Source organism: Panthera tigris, chromosome B2, assembly GCF_018350195.1.
Source record: "Panthera tigris isolate Pti1 chromosome B2, P.tigris_Pti1_mat1.1, whole genome shotgun sequence".
Taxonomy (NCBI): Eukaryota; Metazoa; Chordata; class Mammalia; order Carnivora; family Felidae; genus Panthera; species Panthera tigris.
The window spans coordinates 62,876,100-62,893,839 of NC_056664.1; the positions used below are offsets into that span (position 1 = coordinate 62,876,100).

The 17,740-nt window shown below is 37.3% G+C and overlaps 1 protein-coding gene across 8 annotated transcripts in view; it reads left to right on the forward strand.

Annotated features, from left to right (window-relative positions):
- COL19A1 (collagen type XIX alpha 1 chain) overlaps nucleotides 1-17,740 on the forward strand; it is a 394,980-nt gene that overhangs the window by 83,506 nt on the left and 293,734 nt on the right. For all 8 annotated transcript variants that reach the window (XM_042986625.1, XM_042986628.1, XM_042986630.1 and 5 more), the window contains 2 exons: nucleotides 9,887-9,931; nucleotides 12,262-12,306. In XM_042986625.1, the coding sequence (XP_042842559.1) occupies nucleotides 9,887-9,931; nucleotides 12,262-12,306 (90 nt within the window). The remainder of the gene's footprint in view (nucleotides 1-9,886; nucleotides 9,932-12,261; nucleotides 12,307-17,740) is intronic.

Here is a 17,740-nt window from a genome sequence, read left to right on the forward strand (position 1 = left end):
TCCCTTTGCACAGACAGTTCTGAATTAGATCTTAACTTCATTTGCCTACAGCCTGGAGAGGGAACTGTAGAGAGAGTTTCCTAAATTCTGCTGCAGGGAGGGCTGTGTTCTTTCTCTTTACATCCATGGACCTCTTTTAAAGTCTACCCAGCCGGAGAGATTCTGACTCTCCTACCCTAAGAAAATTGTATCCACCAAAATAAAATCATCATATGTTTTTTCACCAAATGAAAGTATTTTGTTTAACTTTACCTTCCAAAATAAGTATTATGAAGACAACATGATTTTATTTTGTTTTGTTTTCAATTTCAAAATTATATTTGAAATAAGCTTTTAAAATTCCCATACCTGGACTGTCTGGAGATCCTTATCTGCCCTGCACACCCACCCCTGCAGACCAATCATGGCCACACTCTCCAGATTACCTTACCTCAACAGCTAGCCTAGAAAATTCTCTTTATGTTCTCTATGAAATATGCTTTTGATATGTAATTATATAAATAGGTATATACAATATAAATTACTTTTGGTCATACATTTATTATATATTCTTTTGATCAGAAACAAAAGTGTTTAATTTAGCATGATGAATTTTTTAAAAAAATATTGAACTTCTAGAGATAAAAAGCCATATGCATTAAAGCACTTAAGAAGTATATCTGATAAAAAAAGAATGAAATCTTGCCATTTGCAACTACGTGGATAAGAGGCATTAAGGAATCTACTCCTGAAATTATTGTTGCACTATATGCTAACTTGGATGTAAATTAAAAAATTAAATTAAATTAAAAAAAAAGAAGAAGTATATCTGATAATGTGATGAGAGAGTTGCCAAGTTACATGACTTAAAAACAGCCAAGCTAACTATTCTCATACCGAAGAGCTTTGTGTGAGGCACTTTTTGTCATGAACTCTGGAGCCCCCAGTCTCTGCTGCTGTGGGGCGAGATTGAGCTGGGCACACCCACTGTCTATCTGCCTTTGTATTCCTTTTGGGTTGGAAAATGAAATGAAATGACTGCAATCTCTGAATCTTGATCTTTCCCTTAAAAAGACATTTTATGAGAAGACCTCAGCTTCAGGAAATAAAGGCAGATGATGTTACCATTTATGAAAGTGCAGACAAGGCCAGTAGCTATTGTGAATTGTAATGAACCCTGAGACAGCCCTGCTCCAGATGTAGCATTCATGCCTTAGAGACTCAGAAACTTATAGGTGTTTATTGGAAAAGCTAGAGAATTTTTTAAAGCTATTTGGCTTTCTATCTGTATTACCTGGTTTCACCTCATTTCCCATTGAAATTTAGAATTAATATTAATTTCAGAAGTCTTCCCAAGTTTAAAAAAAATAGTTAAAACACCTATTTGTATGAGACAATTTATTGTAGGAATCAAAACACTAAATGAGAAAAAGAAAGAAGAAAGAAAGAAAGAAAGAAAGAAAGAAAGAAAGAAAGAAAGAGCAATTCACCTTTATTCTAACAATGGGATATTTCCTTCCTATGAACTTGTCAAATTTACAAAACAAGTATGAGCCATGTTAGAGAAAATACCTCTTAAACTGAGAATCATCTATATACTTCTGTATTTCAGAAAATTCTTCAGCAAATGAAACAGTCAAATCTGGACATAGGATTAGACTTCTTATCGCAACCAGTATTCATAGAAAAAATGGCCACATTAAAACAGTTTTGTCAACCTACTGTTGTCTCACTTATTAAAGTTACAAGGATGATACTTGAATTATCAGTGAAAAATTATCACCTTTACATGGAATAATCCTCATTTCATTGTCTTATTTGTAGGCATTATTTTGATTCAATATAGCAGTAAGAAGCAGAAACCTGAGAATGACAGAGGGAATAGAAGGACAGGAAAAAGAAAAAGAAACTTGCTCACTCTGCAGTTGATTTTATTTCTTAATGGTTTCTTATTCCCTTCTAATGCCTTCCACTCACACCCCAAGAAGAGCAGTTGGCAGAGAACACAACAGATGGATGACAAGCTCAACACATGCAGTGGATCTGGCACCCAGGCACTTGACTTTTATTTGCTAAACAGCCAGATTTCGAGAACTTAGTCTGCTGATGTTCCTACTTGGTTTAATGCACTATGAGAATCTAGCACATAAATATTAAAATATTGTCATAGAAAGATCACACGGTCTCTGTTTCTCTGCATAGTTTAGTGGCTAATTATTTTATTCTTTATTTAAAGGGGTAGATGGTATTTGATAAAGACATCTATAATTTCAGATTAGAGTTTTCTAAAAGCGTCTCTGTCTAAAGGAAACAGACATAGCCAGTGTAAGGTACTGAATGAACTTGTTAGATACTAAGTAGAGGATTTGAGAGCATGATCACAGATGATTGGTACCTTTCTTCGCTTCGACCATCACTGCATTTTCACACATTACCAGATTCAAAGCTCAAGAAAAATTACATCTTCTTGGTAGTCTCGTTGACACAAGACGAATTAACAGCCCCTTCACTCTGCTCACATAGTATTTTATTTACATTATCAGTATAGTTTGTGTCTTTATCTCTACTGTGAGATCCAGGAGAACAAGGTCTTGTTCCTGTAACTGCAGCACTTGACCCAGCATATGGCACCTGATTGATTCTAGATAAATGTTTGTTGATTTATTCAGAACTCAAGTGGACTTAGCCCCAGGCCAATAGAGAAAATAAATTGAAGATGATTGTTAGAAAACTGTGCTGAGGGGTAGTTGGAAAAGGCAGTGGTGCTTCAGTACAAGTCTTCTGTACTTTCCGCAAAAGCACGCTTCAGGGAAATAGGAAGGTAGGAAAATCTCTTATCTACCTAGCAAAGCTTGCAGATGTTGCTTCCTAGAGTGAAATCTAATAGAAGTGTGTGCAACTACAGAATTTGTTTCCCATTTTCTCTTGGAGAAACTATGTTCTTTCTTCTCTTCCAAGCATAAACCTGAAGAAGTTATCATGCTCTCTTTTTTTCCAAATAAGGTTTGAAAAAATTCTCCTGACTTTCTTACAACATTGCTAAGGCATATTCTTTCTCCATATCTTCACAACGATTTACCTCAGGGCTAAAGATAAATAACCAATGACTTCGCTAGTGCGAAGTGCATTTAAGCTCCACTAGAAGTAACTGATATGGAGTAGAACTATAAATTACTCATCATGAGGAATACTTTGGACAGGAAATAGTTTGCACTTACTAGTATCTCACTGACCTCAATTAGGGGCTTACTGATGACACTTTCCTTCTCTTTATATCTTACATCATCTTTCACTTGTTAGAATGCTTGATTCAGATGTCAGTTACTACACTTTGGGTATTTCAGGAGATGATTCACATTAAATGTCTTCTATTTCCCTAGTACTTTTATGAAGCTTTGAGTTTACTTAAATACTGTTTTATAACTCATCTCACAATATAGTGAAATCCAAAACACTTGTTCTTGACAAATCCACTTAAAAAAATCATCACAGGTACATAGGAGCCCAGATTTTTAGTGGGCTCTATAACATTGTCCAACGCCCAGTTCCCTAACTTTGTTAGATATGGAAAGAGTTGTTTACCTGTCCAAATAATTTCAAAGTTACTTGTTTTCTTGTTTTTTTTTAATTTTAATAACTCGGTATAATTTTCATTCTATCAATTTATAAAAGGATTGTAAGATATATTCCCTCAAAAGAAAAACTTAATGGTTGTAGTTGACTACAAGCTCAGTGTATACTTAAGCAATTCAACTTTAAAAAAACAAGTTGTGTTAATATAAGTACTATATAGTATCCAGAACAAGAAGTGTGTGTGTGTGTGTGTGTGTGTGTGTGTGTGTGTGTGACCCTCCTGTTTTTATTCTATGTGGTGAGATCATTTCTGGAGTGATGTGCTGAATTCTGAGTTCCATATTTTAAAAGATATATTGGCTGACCAATGTGCACCCAGAAAACAGTAACTAACATATTAAGGGACTCCAAACTATCATTTGAAAAATTATTGGTTTACTGAATAGGCTTGATAGTGACACAAAGGGATGTCATACATAAGACCAATAAGAGATTTTTCCTTTGTAATATAACACTAATGAGCAGAAGGGTGCCTGGGTGGCTCAGTCCATTAAGCATCTGACTTGGGCTCAGGTCATGATCACGTGGTTCATGGGTTCAAGCCCTGTGTCAGGCTCTGTGCCCACAGCTTGGAGCCTGGAGCTTGCTTTGGATTGTATGTCTCCTTCTCTCTCTACCACTCTCTTGCTCATGCTCTGTCTCTGTCTCTCTCTCTCTGTCTCTCTCTGTCTCTCTCATAAATAAACTTAAAAAAAAAAACACTAGTGGGCAGAAATTTGGGGAAGGTTAATTTGACTTCAGAAAGCATTATTGCAGTATTTGCATAAAGAGTTGTTTTGTTCTGCTCTCCAAAATACAAATTAAACAGCAAAAGTGTCTGACTACTGAAGTTTTCAGTAGAGTCAGTACCTCGACAAATGTTTTGACGGAGGTGGTGAATAAAAAGGTATGAATTTATTCTTGTCCCTATGTGAAAGACTGCCCATCCTGCTCATTTTCTAAGTATGTGCACTTGCGTATACTTGTATCCCCAAACATGTACATTCAGGTTAATAGTTTTTGAGACGGTAGATGTTGGGTTCAGCTACTACTAACTCCCCATATTTACATTACTATGATTAAGACATGTATCAACCATATATTGCCTTTAAGTGGGCTGGTTTTCCCTTCTTTGAAATGACCCATAAGAATAAGTAATAATAGGATCTCACTCATTTTATGGTTAAGAATGATATAAATTTGCCTTATCCTGAACATTAATATGATAATATATCCCCATGTGTTTGCTGCATTAAAGATCAAATACATATGAATAATTCAAAAAGTTTGAAGTTTTAAACCCTATAAGGTATACAGTTTTTTAACTTGATGATTTACTTCTTGGAATAAAGTCCAAGAAAATAGAAGGAAAAAATAATCCTCCCTGAAATAAAAGACTTAGATTGGATGAGATGTCTGAAAAAAAAAAAAAAGGTGTATATTCTATTTCCTGAAATGCTTCGTTGAGTGGCAACAATTTAAGAACCATAAAAATTCAATTTTTGAAGATTACATCCTGAGTAAAGCAGATGTATAGTCGGAAACATAGAGGCCAAGTTAGTGATACACAAAATCAAAATCAGATTTACTTTTAGCTGCCTCTTTTATTGGTTTTCATGCCAGAATTCTGGCATTCCATTTCGATGTTTCTTCTAGCTATTTCGCTCAACATTCGATTTAGGTAAATTTTCTCTTAATGAAATGAGTTAATTAGTAGGATAATACTGATATATTTCCAAGTGTATACTATATTTGTAAAGGAGATTAAGTTACTGGAAAATGTACTGTAGAATGAAATGATGGGCCACGTTAAAATTTTAAATATAGAAACAGTATTTTAGTAGGATCTCAGACTCTTTTTTTAAAATGTTTTTTATTTCTTAGTGTGTGTGTGTGAGAGAGAGAGAGAGAGAGTGCATGTGTGCGTGCAAGCAGGGAGAGGGGCAGAGAGAGAGCGAGAGAGGCTCCCAAGCCAGCACAGAGTCATGTGGGGCTCTACACAGGACTTCACACAGGGCTTCACATGGGGCTCATTACAGGGCTCATTGTGGAACTCAATCCCACAACCTGAGCTGAAACCAAGAGTCAGGAGCTCAACCGACTGAGCCACCCATGCGCCCCACATCTCAGACTTTTTTTAAAAATTTTTTTAAATATATGAAATTTATTGTCAAATTGGTTTCCGTACAACACCCAGTGCTCATCCCAAAAGATGCCCTCTTCAATACCCATCACCCACCTTCCCTCCCACCCCCCATCAACCCTCAGTTTGTTCTCAGTTTTTAAGAGTCTCTTATGCTTTGGCTCTCTCCCACTCTAACCTCTCTCCTTTTTTTTTCCTTCCCCTCCCCCATGGGTTCCTGTTAAGTTTCTCAGGATCCACGTAAGAGTGAAAACATATGGTATCTGTCTTTCTCTGTATGGCTTATTTCACGTAGCATCACACTCTCCAGTTCCGTCCACGTTGCTACAAAGGGCCATGTTTCATTCTTTCTCATTGCCACGTAGTAGTCCGTTGTGTATATAAACCACAATTTCTTTATCCATTCATCAGTTGATGGACATTTAAGCTCTTTCCATAATTTGGCTATTGTTGAGAGTGCTGCTATAAACATTGGGGTACAAGTGCCCCATGCATCAGTACTCCTGTATCCCTTGGGTAAATTCCTAGCAGTGCTACTGCTGGGTCATAGGGTAGGTCTATTTTTAAGTTTTTGAGGAACCTCCACACTGTTTTCCAGAGTGGCTGCACCAGTTTGCATTCCCACCAACAGTGCAGACTTTTACATCAGAGTGTGGATACCCAACTTTTTAGACCAAAACAACAAAAAAAAAAATCACCACAACATAGTATATAACTTTCAATTTTCTGGGCTTACATGTAGTTACAAGCAAATTTCCATTTACTTGTTTAATCTGCTTTTCTTTGCTTGGTCTCTTTGGGACTAGGTTTATAAACTATAGCCCTGGGGAATGTGATTTCTTATCAAGTGTCCTTCAGACAACTTGTATTTCCTGCATAATAAGAAAAGACATAGATTCCAATGTCAAAGGAATCAGGAAAACTAATAATTTATCTTTTATGCCTAGCTGTGCTTACTTCAGGGAAATGTGCAGTGATAAAAAGGAGGTAAAATGAAATCCTTTGATCACTTTTTCAGAAAGCCACCAGCTGGCCCTAAATCACACCTAAGTTTTTTCCAAAAGCTTCCCAAAGAGGTTTTACTTTGAATTCTGGAAAGGGTGCTTTAGATTGCTCTGTGAAGTTGAAGATCGGCTATGCATTACAGTAATAACACGGCAACACTGCTGTCAGCAGCAATGTTAGATTTGGCTCTGCTTTGTATTACACATATTCATTCACTTGTCCTTCTGTACTTTGAATTTGTAACAAGAAAAGGACACAGATCCTTTGTTGGAAAAACCTATAATAGAAAGTCTATGCCTCAGAAACAAGTTTGGAACATTCTGGTAGCTATGAGAAACATTGATTGTAATTTTCTCTCAAAAATGCACTGAAGTATTGATCAGAAGCCAAGAGAGAAACTTCTTATTTCTTTGTTTCTGCTGAGACTGGGAGGAAGGAGGAACAGCAAGAGTCCAGAAAAAGCAGCTAATGTCCACCCATCCAGTAGTTTTAGGTAGGCATTTATTTGCTCGGTAGAATCCCATTTGACCTCAAGCTGCATTAGGTTTTGGATATAGTCTTTAGTTTTTATGCTACTTAACAAATCTTTTTTTTTTGGGGGGGGGTTGGATATGAACAAAAACAAATATACTAATTTATCCCTTAAGAACTAGAAAAATAACAAATGATTTAAAATTATTAAAAGTTTCAAAATGGCTTATCTCTGATAACTTCAAGAAAATCAGCGAGAAGAAAATAAAAAGGTTTCTGAATACCAGTCTTGCAAACTTTAAGCTTCAACAGTATCCACTCCCAATCTGAAAATCGTGTACCTACTGGTGTGTGAAACTGAGTTTTTCCTGGGAGAATAATCAGTTGGTATCCCCGAGATTATCTGGGAATTTAGGATTAGGTTTACAAAACAAATTCCTAGTCAGGAAAGAGTGGGGACCAGTGAACACTGACCGTAGGAAAATACAACATTTTAACTGCAATAATCATGAAATCGGTGTCCATTAAAGAGAGAAAAACAGCTTGATATCACAGTTTTAGCGATTTTTGGTATCCAGTTAGCAGTGTTTCTGGGTGGAGCCCTAAACTGACATGTGCCAGAAGTGACTTTAGGTGCTAGTACTTGGAACACATAGTACATAGCAGTGGGCTCTAAACAAAGAAAGAGAGTAGATACTGTCACTACTTTTTTTTCCCCAAAAAAGTATTTTTGGCAGTGTATACTGTATCAGTGTACTTTGCTGGATTACATGCCATATCTTGTTATGATGTGTAACTTGTAATATGATATAAAACATTATATTAGACCAACCGATGAAACTAATTCTGCTCCTTATGGACAAGTGGACATACTTCTGCGATGAGTAACTGAAGCTCAATTTCCACAGAATGTTCCCTGGTGTCAAATACTGAATGTGCTTTTACTGTCACTTTATCAAATGAGATGGGAAGTTTCTAATATATTTGTATAATAGTGCCCGAGGTCTAGAACTATAAAAATGTTTTAAAGAATAGAAATATGCTTATTACATAGGTAAGTACATTGTATTTTATTGATGCTTCAACACTTAATTACACTTAGCAGCAAAATTTTGCCTTTACTGTTTAGTATATTTTTTGATGATAGCAGTTCTACTGTGAAAAACTTAGATAACTTAATCTAAGAACAGCCCTAGACTTTAAAATATGTGTGTCTGTATATAGTGGTACAACTCTGTTATAAATGACTAAACCTTTCCAAAATATATTAATTAATGAAATAATAATTTTCTCTTTAGATTTAGAATATATTATTGCTATTTTAAAGTTTGAAGATGTAATTTTTTTCTTTTATATCATTTTAAGAAATGATATCTAACTTCATTCTAGGTAATGCTGAAAAATTGTTGTCTTATAAATTACTTATAAATGTTTTCTAGAAATAAAGTAGATCAATGGAATTTTTAAATTATTTTGAGCTGCCTCAACCTGCAAACTCAGGAGTCAAGTTAGTTCCTATAAGCAGAAAAATTCCTAAGCCCCCATTGAGAATGTGTACATCCTCCCAGGAATATCTCATTCTAGCTGGTGTGCTGTTTACAAACCACGCTTGTCAAAGAAATGACCCATGAATTCCAGTAATGGAAACTGATAAGCATCTGCTGAGAACCTTTTTACCCAAGAAAGGAACCAGATGAATGTAAAGAACTAAAAATTCTTATAAGCAATTTTTCAAGTAAAATGGGATTGGGTTTGTCTTCAAAATTGATTTAAAGGCAATCAATGGATATGAGTTTTATATATGCAAATATACACAGACATACACATGTTTACATACATATCTGTATGTCTATTGCTATAATAGATGTGATACATATCTATAATAGATGTATAGATGTATTCAGTTTTTATATGAGATCATTTACAAGCCAGAATTAAATCTTTTCCATGAGACAGTGTAGGGATGTGGCTATGTGCACAGAGCTGAAGTATATGTGTTCAAATTCCATTTCTATCTCCTATTTTGTGTAGGATGGTGTGATCATCTGTTGTAAGATGATCATAATCTATCTACCCAATAGATTTGTTGTGAGAACAGTTCCTGGCCCATAGAAATCCTATTCCAGGCTTTAATATTATGTCCAGAGGTTTGAAAAGAGAACATGAAATAAGGGGTACTAAATAGCTGTGGAGTTAGAGAGACCTCATTGATATCTCAGGTAGTGCCACAAGTTGGGTGACCCTGAGCATGACTCAGAGACTCTGTTTTCTTTATTTTCTTTTTTTAGGTTTATGTATTTATTTTTAAAGAGAGAGAGGCAGAGAGAGAGGCAGAGACAGAGGGAATCCCAAGCAGGCTCCATGCCTGCAGCACAGAACCTGATGTGGGGCTCAATTTCATGAACCATGAGGTCAAGAACTGAGCCAAAATCAAGAGTCAGACACTTGACTGAGCTCCACAAACCTCCCAAGACTGTTTTCTTACTTTGTAAAATTGAAGTACTAACTCTATAGTTGTAAGATAAGGAGGGATAGATAAAAAGCCCCTGAATGTGATAGATGTTCAGTATTAGGCTACCTTTCCCCACCAAGCTAGAACTAATTCTTAAAGACTGCAAAAATTTCTTTATTCATTTGTTTTTTGCTAATAAAATTTATTTTCTATACATCTTGTAGGGTGAAAATGGTTTGCATGGAGTTCCAGGCTTACCTGGTCAAAAGGTAAAGAGTTTTTGAATGTTTTATAGAAATTAAGAATTTAACATCTTAAAAATTGAATCTGCATGTAGTATAGCGAAGACTCAGAAAGTTTATTTGATGAAACTTAATTCCCTGAAAGGCTCTTAGAAAGCCACTAATCGGTCTTTCAAAGAGAACCCATGGAAGTAATCCCTTTTCAAAGGAATCACTCTAAGAGAGAGCTTTAGCAACATGCTTCTCCAGAGAAGTCAATGATCATGCTTTCTGGGGGCCAGTGGAGTGTACAGAGCTGCTCTGATTGTGTTTTCACTGTTACTAGCGTCTAAAATGAAGAGCGGAATAATTTTTACCACCTTTGACTGTATTTGGTTCTTTCTTATTTATCTTCTTTTTGTATTTCCCAGGTTGGCTAAACATAATAGTTACACTGACATAAAATATTAAATGTTACAAAGATGCTACAACTAACCTCTTCAAAAAATATCTTTCAGAATAACAAACTCATAATAAAGATTTTTGCCTTGACTAGGCTGCTTGTTTCTGTGCCTACTATCTTTCTCTTTACCAAGGTGAACTTCACTTGTACCTGTCCCAGGACTCTCTCCTCCTGGAAAGGAGTGTGACCAGCATTGCTGGAAGCACAGAGACTGGTCTATTCCAGTTTCCTGGAGGGATGGGGAGCCACTTCAGGTGGGGCCAGCTGTCATGATACCACTCAGATAATCTCACCACAGGGGAGAGCATTACTAATGCAATATTAGATGCCCACCCCAGCCAACCATATCATTTCTATGCTCTGAAAGTTTTACAGGTCTTAGCAGCAAGATGTCAGAAGTTACTACTGCATCTAGGTTTTTCTCTGTAGCTAAAAATTTGCATTTAAAAAAAAGATGTGCATTTATTTATAGTTACAGTGTTTGAAAAATCTTCCCTTACTTGGCTTGATAAAGATAATAAGATTGAACTGGCAGCGATAAAATGGCAAGCTTCTGAATTTCTTCACAGCAACTCTAGACAAAACCCATTGATACAGCATGTGCTGCCTCTGTGAGTTGAGCTGCAAGCCAAGGGATGTGCAGATTTATCTACTGGGAAATAGTTTTGGACTTTCCAGCAGCTGTTTGTGGTGGCTGCATCATGCTGACATTGTGACTGATGTACTGGGGGGTGTAGCAGCTTCGATGTCAGCTTGAATTAACAGATCAAGTTAAAGTCTATATTTTAGGAAAAATGGTCGAGTAAAGATAGACCATATATTCAGTGGCACATATGCCCAAATACTAACCTATTGTCTTTCCTGGTACCCTTTTAAAGGGAAAATGAAGCAGAAATAATAATTTAATCATGTATGTATGTGTGTGTATACATGTACACATATACATATATTTGATTGCAGGTATTATTTATAATATATACACAGACACTATACGTATAGTAAAAACCTGGCAGTTCGCTTCTAACATGAATTTTAATTGTGTCAAGTGTCACCTTGTTGCAGCATTATAGAAAAACTTGACATAAGAAACCCTTCATCCCTTATCTCTGTGCACTCAGGAAATATTTCATTTATTGAGTGCATCTTGTGAGTGGAGGGGTGAGGATGACCTATATCCAGCATTCACTTGCTGGCTGTGTTGTCTGGAGTGCCTGACATGTACTTGGCATTCAATGAATATTTGTTTGAATGTATGCATCAAACATCAGTACCATAAGTATCTGTGCAGAATTAAGTGGGAAAATAAGCTTGTTGGGTCAGAGAGCGTTTTAGTTGAGGAATAGGAGACTTACACCTTTTGGAATAATTATGGTGGTTGAAAGCCAGCAGCCCTACAACTGCCAACGCCCTTTCTGTGACTGAGAGCCAGGTAAAGAACATGTTCGGCTCTGGTGTCAGAGCTGGAGCCAGGACTCGGGGTTCAAACCTGAACCCTTATTCATCACACAGCTCCCATTGGAATGGTATTCCATAGAAGTCAGCATGAGAAGGCTGTTTCTGCTGGATCTAGTGAAATAAATGGTAATAGTAATAATAACAATAATGGCTAACTTAGTGCCGGGCACTATGTTGATGCATTCAATTCTCAAAACACCTCTGAGAAAGGTACAGTATATAGAGAAATTCAGGTTTATGGAAATGACATTGCATGGAACGTACTATAGTGAAAGTGTGGCTTGTACTCTTTAGTATTTAGGAATATTTAAATTTTGTCTAAGTTAATATTGGTTTAAAAATTTACATATTAGAAATGGTTTTTATTAGTTATTGGAAACATTATCATTATTATTGTAATAATTGTGTATATTAAAAGTAGTGTTCCCATTATTATATATACCATATTCCTCTTCTACAGGGAGAGCAAGGTTTTGAAGGCAGCAAAGGAGAAATTGGTGAAAAGGTAAATATCTCTCATTACATAAGCATCTATAAAAATAAATTGTGTTCATGAAAATATTTTGAAGTGGAATATCTAACTTCTCTTATACTTTCTATATCCAGAATTCAGTAATTTTGTATAAAAAACCTTAAAATATTTATTTCACTTAAGTTATACTTAATACACTGGTGATTTTCAGACATCTTTCTAAACTTTGGATGGTACTTTTATCTAGATATTTCTCACTAAATGCATTTCATTGATATATAAATGATTAAAACATTTATTAAGCAGTATATTTGTGTGCTATCACATCACTGCTGCACTGTGTCCAAGTCTTTAAATAAATATTTTGTTTACATGTATACCTGGTTTATCAGTGGAATTTTTCCTGAGGAAATAAATAAGAAGAACTGTAATTGGATCAAACAGAAAATAGATGTGAAAATAGAATAGTTTGAAAGAGTTAAAATAAAGGGATGGTTTACTTTATTTATTTTTTAAAGTTTATTTTTATTATTTATTTTGAAAGTGCACAAGCGGAGGAGGGGCAGAAAGAAGGAGCTACAGAATCCCAAGCAGGCTTCACACCATCAGTGCAGAGCCCAATGTGAGGCTCACAAACTGTGTGATCATGACCTAAGCCGAGATCAAAAATCGGATGCTTAACCCGAGTCGGATGCTTAACCAACTGTGCCACCCGGGTGCCCTGGAAGGGATGGCTTAAAAGGGACAGTTTAAAAGAAAAAACACAGAGATTGTGTAATATCCCAGATTGGGTTATAGTAAACTCCTTAAACTCTACAAGTTTATCAGACTCAGAAGCAAAGAAAACTATGGATAGAGGTCCAGATTGGTGCTGAGAGAAGTGGTTAACCCAATATTCAAGCAATCTTTGTTTTACAAATTTACAGCCTTCTACTGAAAGTACAGAGAATAGAAGTGACTTAGTCATCCAAAATTTCCCTTCAGACAATCATTTGAGTCCTTCTGCTTTTTATAAGTCCAGTTTGATTTTTAAATAGAACAAAACAGTACCATTCCTTTGTTTCATAAAATGTCATGTAATTGGACAGCCAGAATAAGGGAAGGGGGAGAGATAATCTCAAATTAGACAGTGTTACCTGTATTTAGTTTTCTGGGCCGTGATCAGTTGTTTGCTTCTTCCATAAGTATTTTAAATAGAATGAGCATCTATAATAATTGTAAGACAAATTATGCATAATGTAAGCTACTTGCTAATTACTTTTCCTCATAGAACTGTAAGAGAAAAGGACAGCCATATAATAATCATATAATTGAGAATTCCATTAAATTATGACTATTTTTTAAAAAGTGGATCTCTCCTCTTAGGAATCTTTTGAATATTTTTTTTTTAGTAGAATGACAGTCATTGCCTTTAAATAAATGCTTTAGGGGCGCCTCGGGTGGCTCAGTCGGTTGGGTGTCCAACTTCGGCTCAGGTCACGATCTCGCAGTCCGTGAGTTTGAGCCCCGCGTCGGGCTCTGGGCTGATGGCTCAGAGCCTGGAGCCTGCTTCCGATTCTGTGTCTCCCTCTCTCTCTGCCCCTCCCCCATTCATGCTCTGTCTCTCTCTGTCTCAAAAATAAATAAAACGTTAAAAAAATTTAAAAAAAAATAAATTAAAAAAAAAATAAATAAATAAATGCTTTATTTACACATGTTCCTGTTTTATTAATGGGACTTTACCTGTAGGAATAAGTGAGAATAAGCAAGGAAAGAAAAACTCTCTGTCATTTAAAGTCACCATCTCACTAAAATCTTAGTGGTTATTTTGATATTTTATATACATGGTTGGTATTACTCAGTAATAGATTCTCACAGGCTATGAAGTATAGAAAACTGTTCAATATATTTGGCTTTGAAGATTTCCCTTCTAATTCCTCATACCTATTAACAATTGCCTTCAAATAGTTTCACCAAGAGGTAAAAATATTTATGGAGAATGATGGAGATAACAGAAAGATATAAAGCATCAAATAGAAAAGACTGTACCTTGAATGAGAATTATAATTCAAATGGCTTATAGCCACATGTAAAATTCACATAATAACCCATATAATAAAAATATATTCTGCTTTATTATTTACCAAATAGCAAATGTTTGAGTTTTTCAGTGTTGCATGTTACATATTCTGATCTATGACCACATGTATTTTTCCATGAGATAAATAATTAATGTCAACTTTTTGTTCCTAGATTAGAAACTGTGTTTCTAGATTAATTAAATAAGTATGTGAAGCACTCATTTCCATGTGATACAAGCATGAAATCCTTTCACTGCTTACAACATAATTTGTTTTCTGAACAAAGACTACTTTATGTATTTATTTTTAATTTTTTTTTTTTGAAGTGTATGTGGGCATCCCGATTGGGTGGGGGCAGGTTGCAGGGGTGGTGAAAGAACTCACCCAAGACAGAACAAAAGGGATAAAAGTTTATTGAATACACTGCAAAGGAGCAGCATACAGAACAGCGAAGGACAAACCGTTTGCCATGAGGAGGTGGTGAGAAGCTATAGTTATAGAGGGGGGTAAGGGAATATGGAGACATATGGAATTTTACCTTTTTTGGTAATCTTAGGAACTGTGTCTGGTTGTAAGTAGCCCATTGGTTGGTTAGGACCTATGGCTTAATGAGCCTGTGCATTCAGCTCGGTAGTCACTGTGGACCCTTTTGACTTGCTCAAGTTTCCATTACTCAAGACTGTGACCTAAAACCAGCCTCTACAGTATAGTTGACATGAAATGTTATATTAGTTTCAGGTGTACAACATAGTGATTCAACAAGTCTATACTTGATGATATGTTCACCTCAAGTGTAGCTACCATCTGTCACCATACGACACTATTACAATACTTTTGACTTTATTCTCCATGCTGTACCTTTCATCCTGTGACTTATTTGTTCCATGCAAGCCTCCCACTCCCCATACCCATTTTGCCCATTCCCCTACCCCCTAAAAGATAATTTAAATTGAATTTATTTCTTTGTGTAAGACTATATAATTACAATAAGACTTACCTTTCCTCTTTGTCTCATTGTGGCCTTTACTGTGTTTACAATTTGACTGTTTTGAATGATACAATTCACTAGTTGTAAAACAAAAGAATTCAGGGAGTTGTTATTGCTCAAAGATGTCCTACCTACCAAAGGCACATGGCTACCAGTTGAACAAGAAAACACATATCAACTGTCAAAGAGAAAACGCTATGTGATGATCTTAAAGTATCTTCATAGTGATGATACCACTATATGTTACTTTTTTAATGTTTATTTTTTGAAAGAGAGAGACACACACAGAGCATGAGTGGGGGAGGGGCTGAAAGAGAGGGTGGCTCAGAATCTGAAGCAGGCTCCAGGCTCTGAGCTGGCAGCACAGAGCCCAATGCAGGGCTTGAATTTACAGACAGCGAGGACCTTCGACTTAGCTGAAATTGGATGCTTAACTGACTAAGCCACCCAGGCTTATGTGGTATTTCTATAATCCAGTATAAACCAAGTAGAGAAATCTGCTGTTTTCCTTTATGACTACAAAACTAGCCTCTAGGCCAGTTTAATTCATGAGCCAGACTGACCAGGTGGTTCCTCAGCATGTCTAACGTGGTATCCTTAGTCCAGAGAAGAATTTATGAAATGTGAACAAGTAGAGAGGACCTGATTTGAGAGTATATTCCTGAGTCTGTAGCAACTTAGGGAAGAAATTTGTGTATTAACTGAGCAAGCACAATTCAGCCAAATCAGTCCTGAAGTGAAAATCATTTGAAGAACTAGTTCTTTCTCAAATTACTTAACGCTGGCAGGACTCTCCCTGAAGACAGCTATTTTCAGGTTCACTATTCTTTGGTTTAACATGTAGATGTATATGAATGAACCCATCCCACTGCCCCATTGCCTGTTGCCAAAGGCAGGTGAGCATCACTCAAGGATCCTTTGACTCTAACAGCATGCCTCATGAGGCAGGAGGGAGGAAGTCTATATTCTGACTGGGGAATAGACTCACTGCAGGGGGTCTGTGTTCTGGTTTCTCTGTGTCTTTAGGAGTGCTCCTAGGCATCCATTCTTTGGAGGATTTTCCTTAGGTTTCTTCAGAATTCTTGCAGGTTTTGTATGGGCTACTACTAGTGAACAAATGGAGAGTGCACCCTTGAGGTGGCAGTTACCCCTGTACTGTGTCAACCTTCCTTGCAGTGATACAGCCATTAACCATTCTTTTATGTTGCCATTCAAACTCCAACACAGTTTTTTGTTTTGTTTTGTTTTTGAGAGAGAGCACAAGCAGGGGAGGAGGGGCAGAGGAAGAGGGAGAGAGAGAGAGTGAGAGAGAGAGAGAGAGAGAGAATCTTAAGCAGGCTTTACGTCCAGCATGCAGCCTCAATCTCACAGCCATGATCATGACCTGAACTGAAATCAAGAGTCAGATGCGTGGGGTGCCTGGGTGGCCCAGTTGGTTAAGCATCCGACTTCAGCTCAGGTCATGATCTCATGATTTGTGAGTTTGAGCCCCATGTTTGGCTCTGTGCTGACAGCTCAGAGCCTGGAACCTACTTCAGATTCTGTGTCTCCCTCTCTGTCCATCCCCTGCTCACACACACACACAATCTCTCTCTCTCTCTCTCTCTCCCTCTCCCTCTCAAAAATAAATAAACATTAAAAAGAATTAAAAAAAAAAAGAGTCAAATGCTTAACTGACCGAGCTAGCCAGGCGCCCCAGACTTAGTTTAAAAATTGATTTTTTCAGTGTTAAACTCAATTCTGCCAATCTTTATTGTTAAATATCATTTGAGAGGTTCGGCAAGAAGATGGCATAGGAGCATGCACGGTTCACCGTGTCCTGCTGATCACTTAGGTTCCACCCATATCTGCCTAAATAACCCAGGAAACCGCCAGAAGACTGGCAGAACGGACTCTCTGGAGTCAAGCGTAGAGGAGAGGCCCACGGAAGAGGGTAGGAAGGGTGGAGAGGCGGTGCACACTACACGGACTGGTGGGAGGGAGCCCGGGCAGTGGAGGGGCAGCCTTCCCAGCAAGGCAGAGCCCCTGAGTCTGACTTGCAAAAGCAGAGGGGCTGGACTCCATGAGTTCTGACAGCCAGCGGGACTTAACATCTGGAATGTTAAAAGTCAACAGCTCTGCTCTCAGAGAGCAGGGAGGGCGAGAAGACACCAAAGGGAGAGTTGTTGAGCCCCAGAAGACAGAGCTCAGCTTGGCGGGAAAAAAAGGCACTGGCCAGCGCCATCTCCCTCTCTAATCCCCCAGCTGAAATCCCAAAGGGAACCAGTTCCCCAAACTTGTTTGCACCACACAAACACCCAACGCTGTGCTTCTGTGGATCCATCCCTCTGACAGGTCTGCATGCCTCCCTCCCTGTGCTGCAGGGCCCCTCCCACAGGGGACCACTGATGGCAAAGCAAACTAAGCCTGCCCCTCCCAC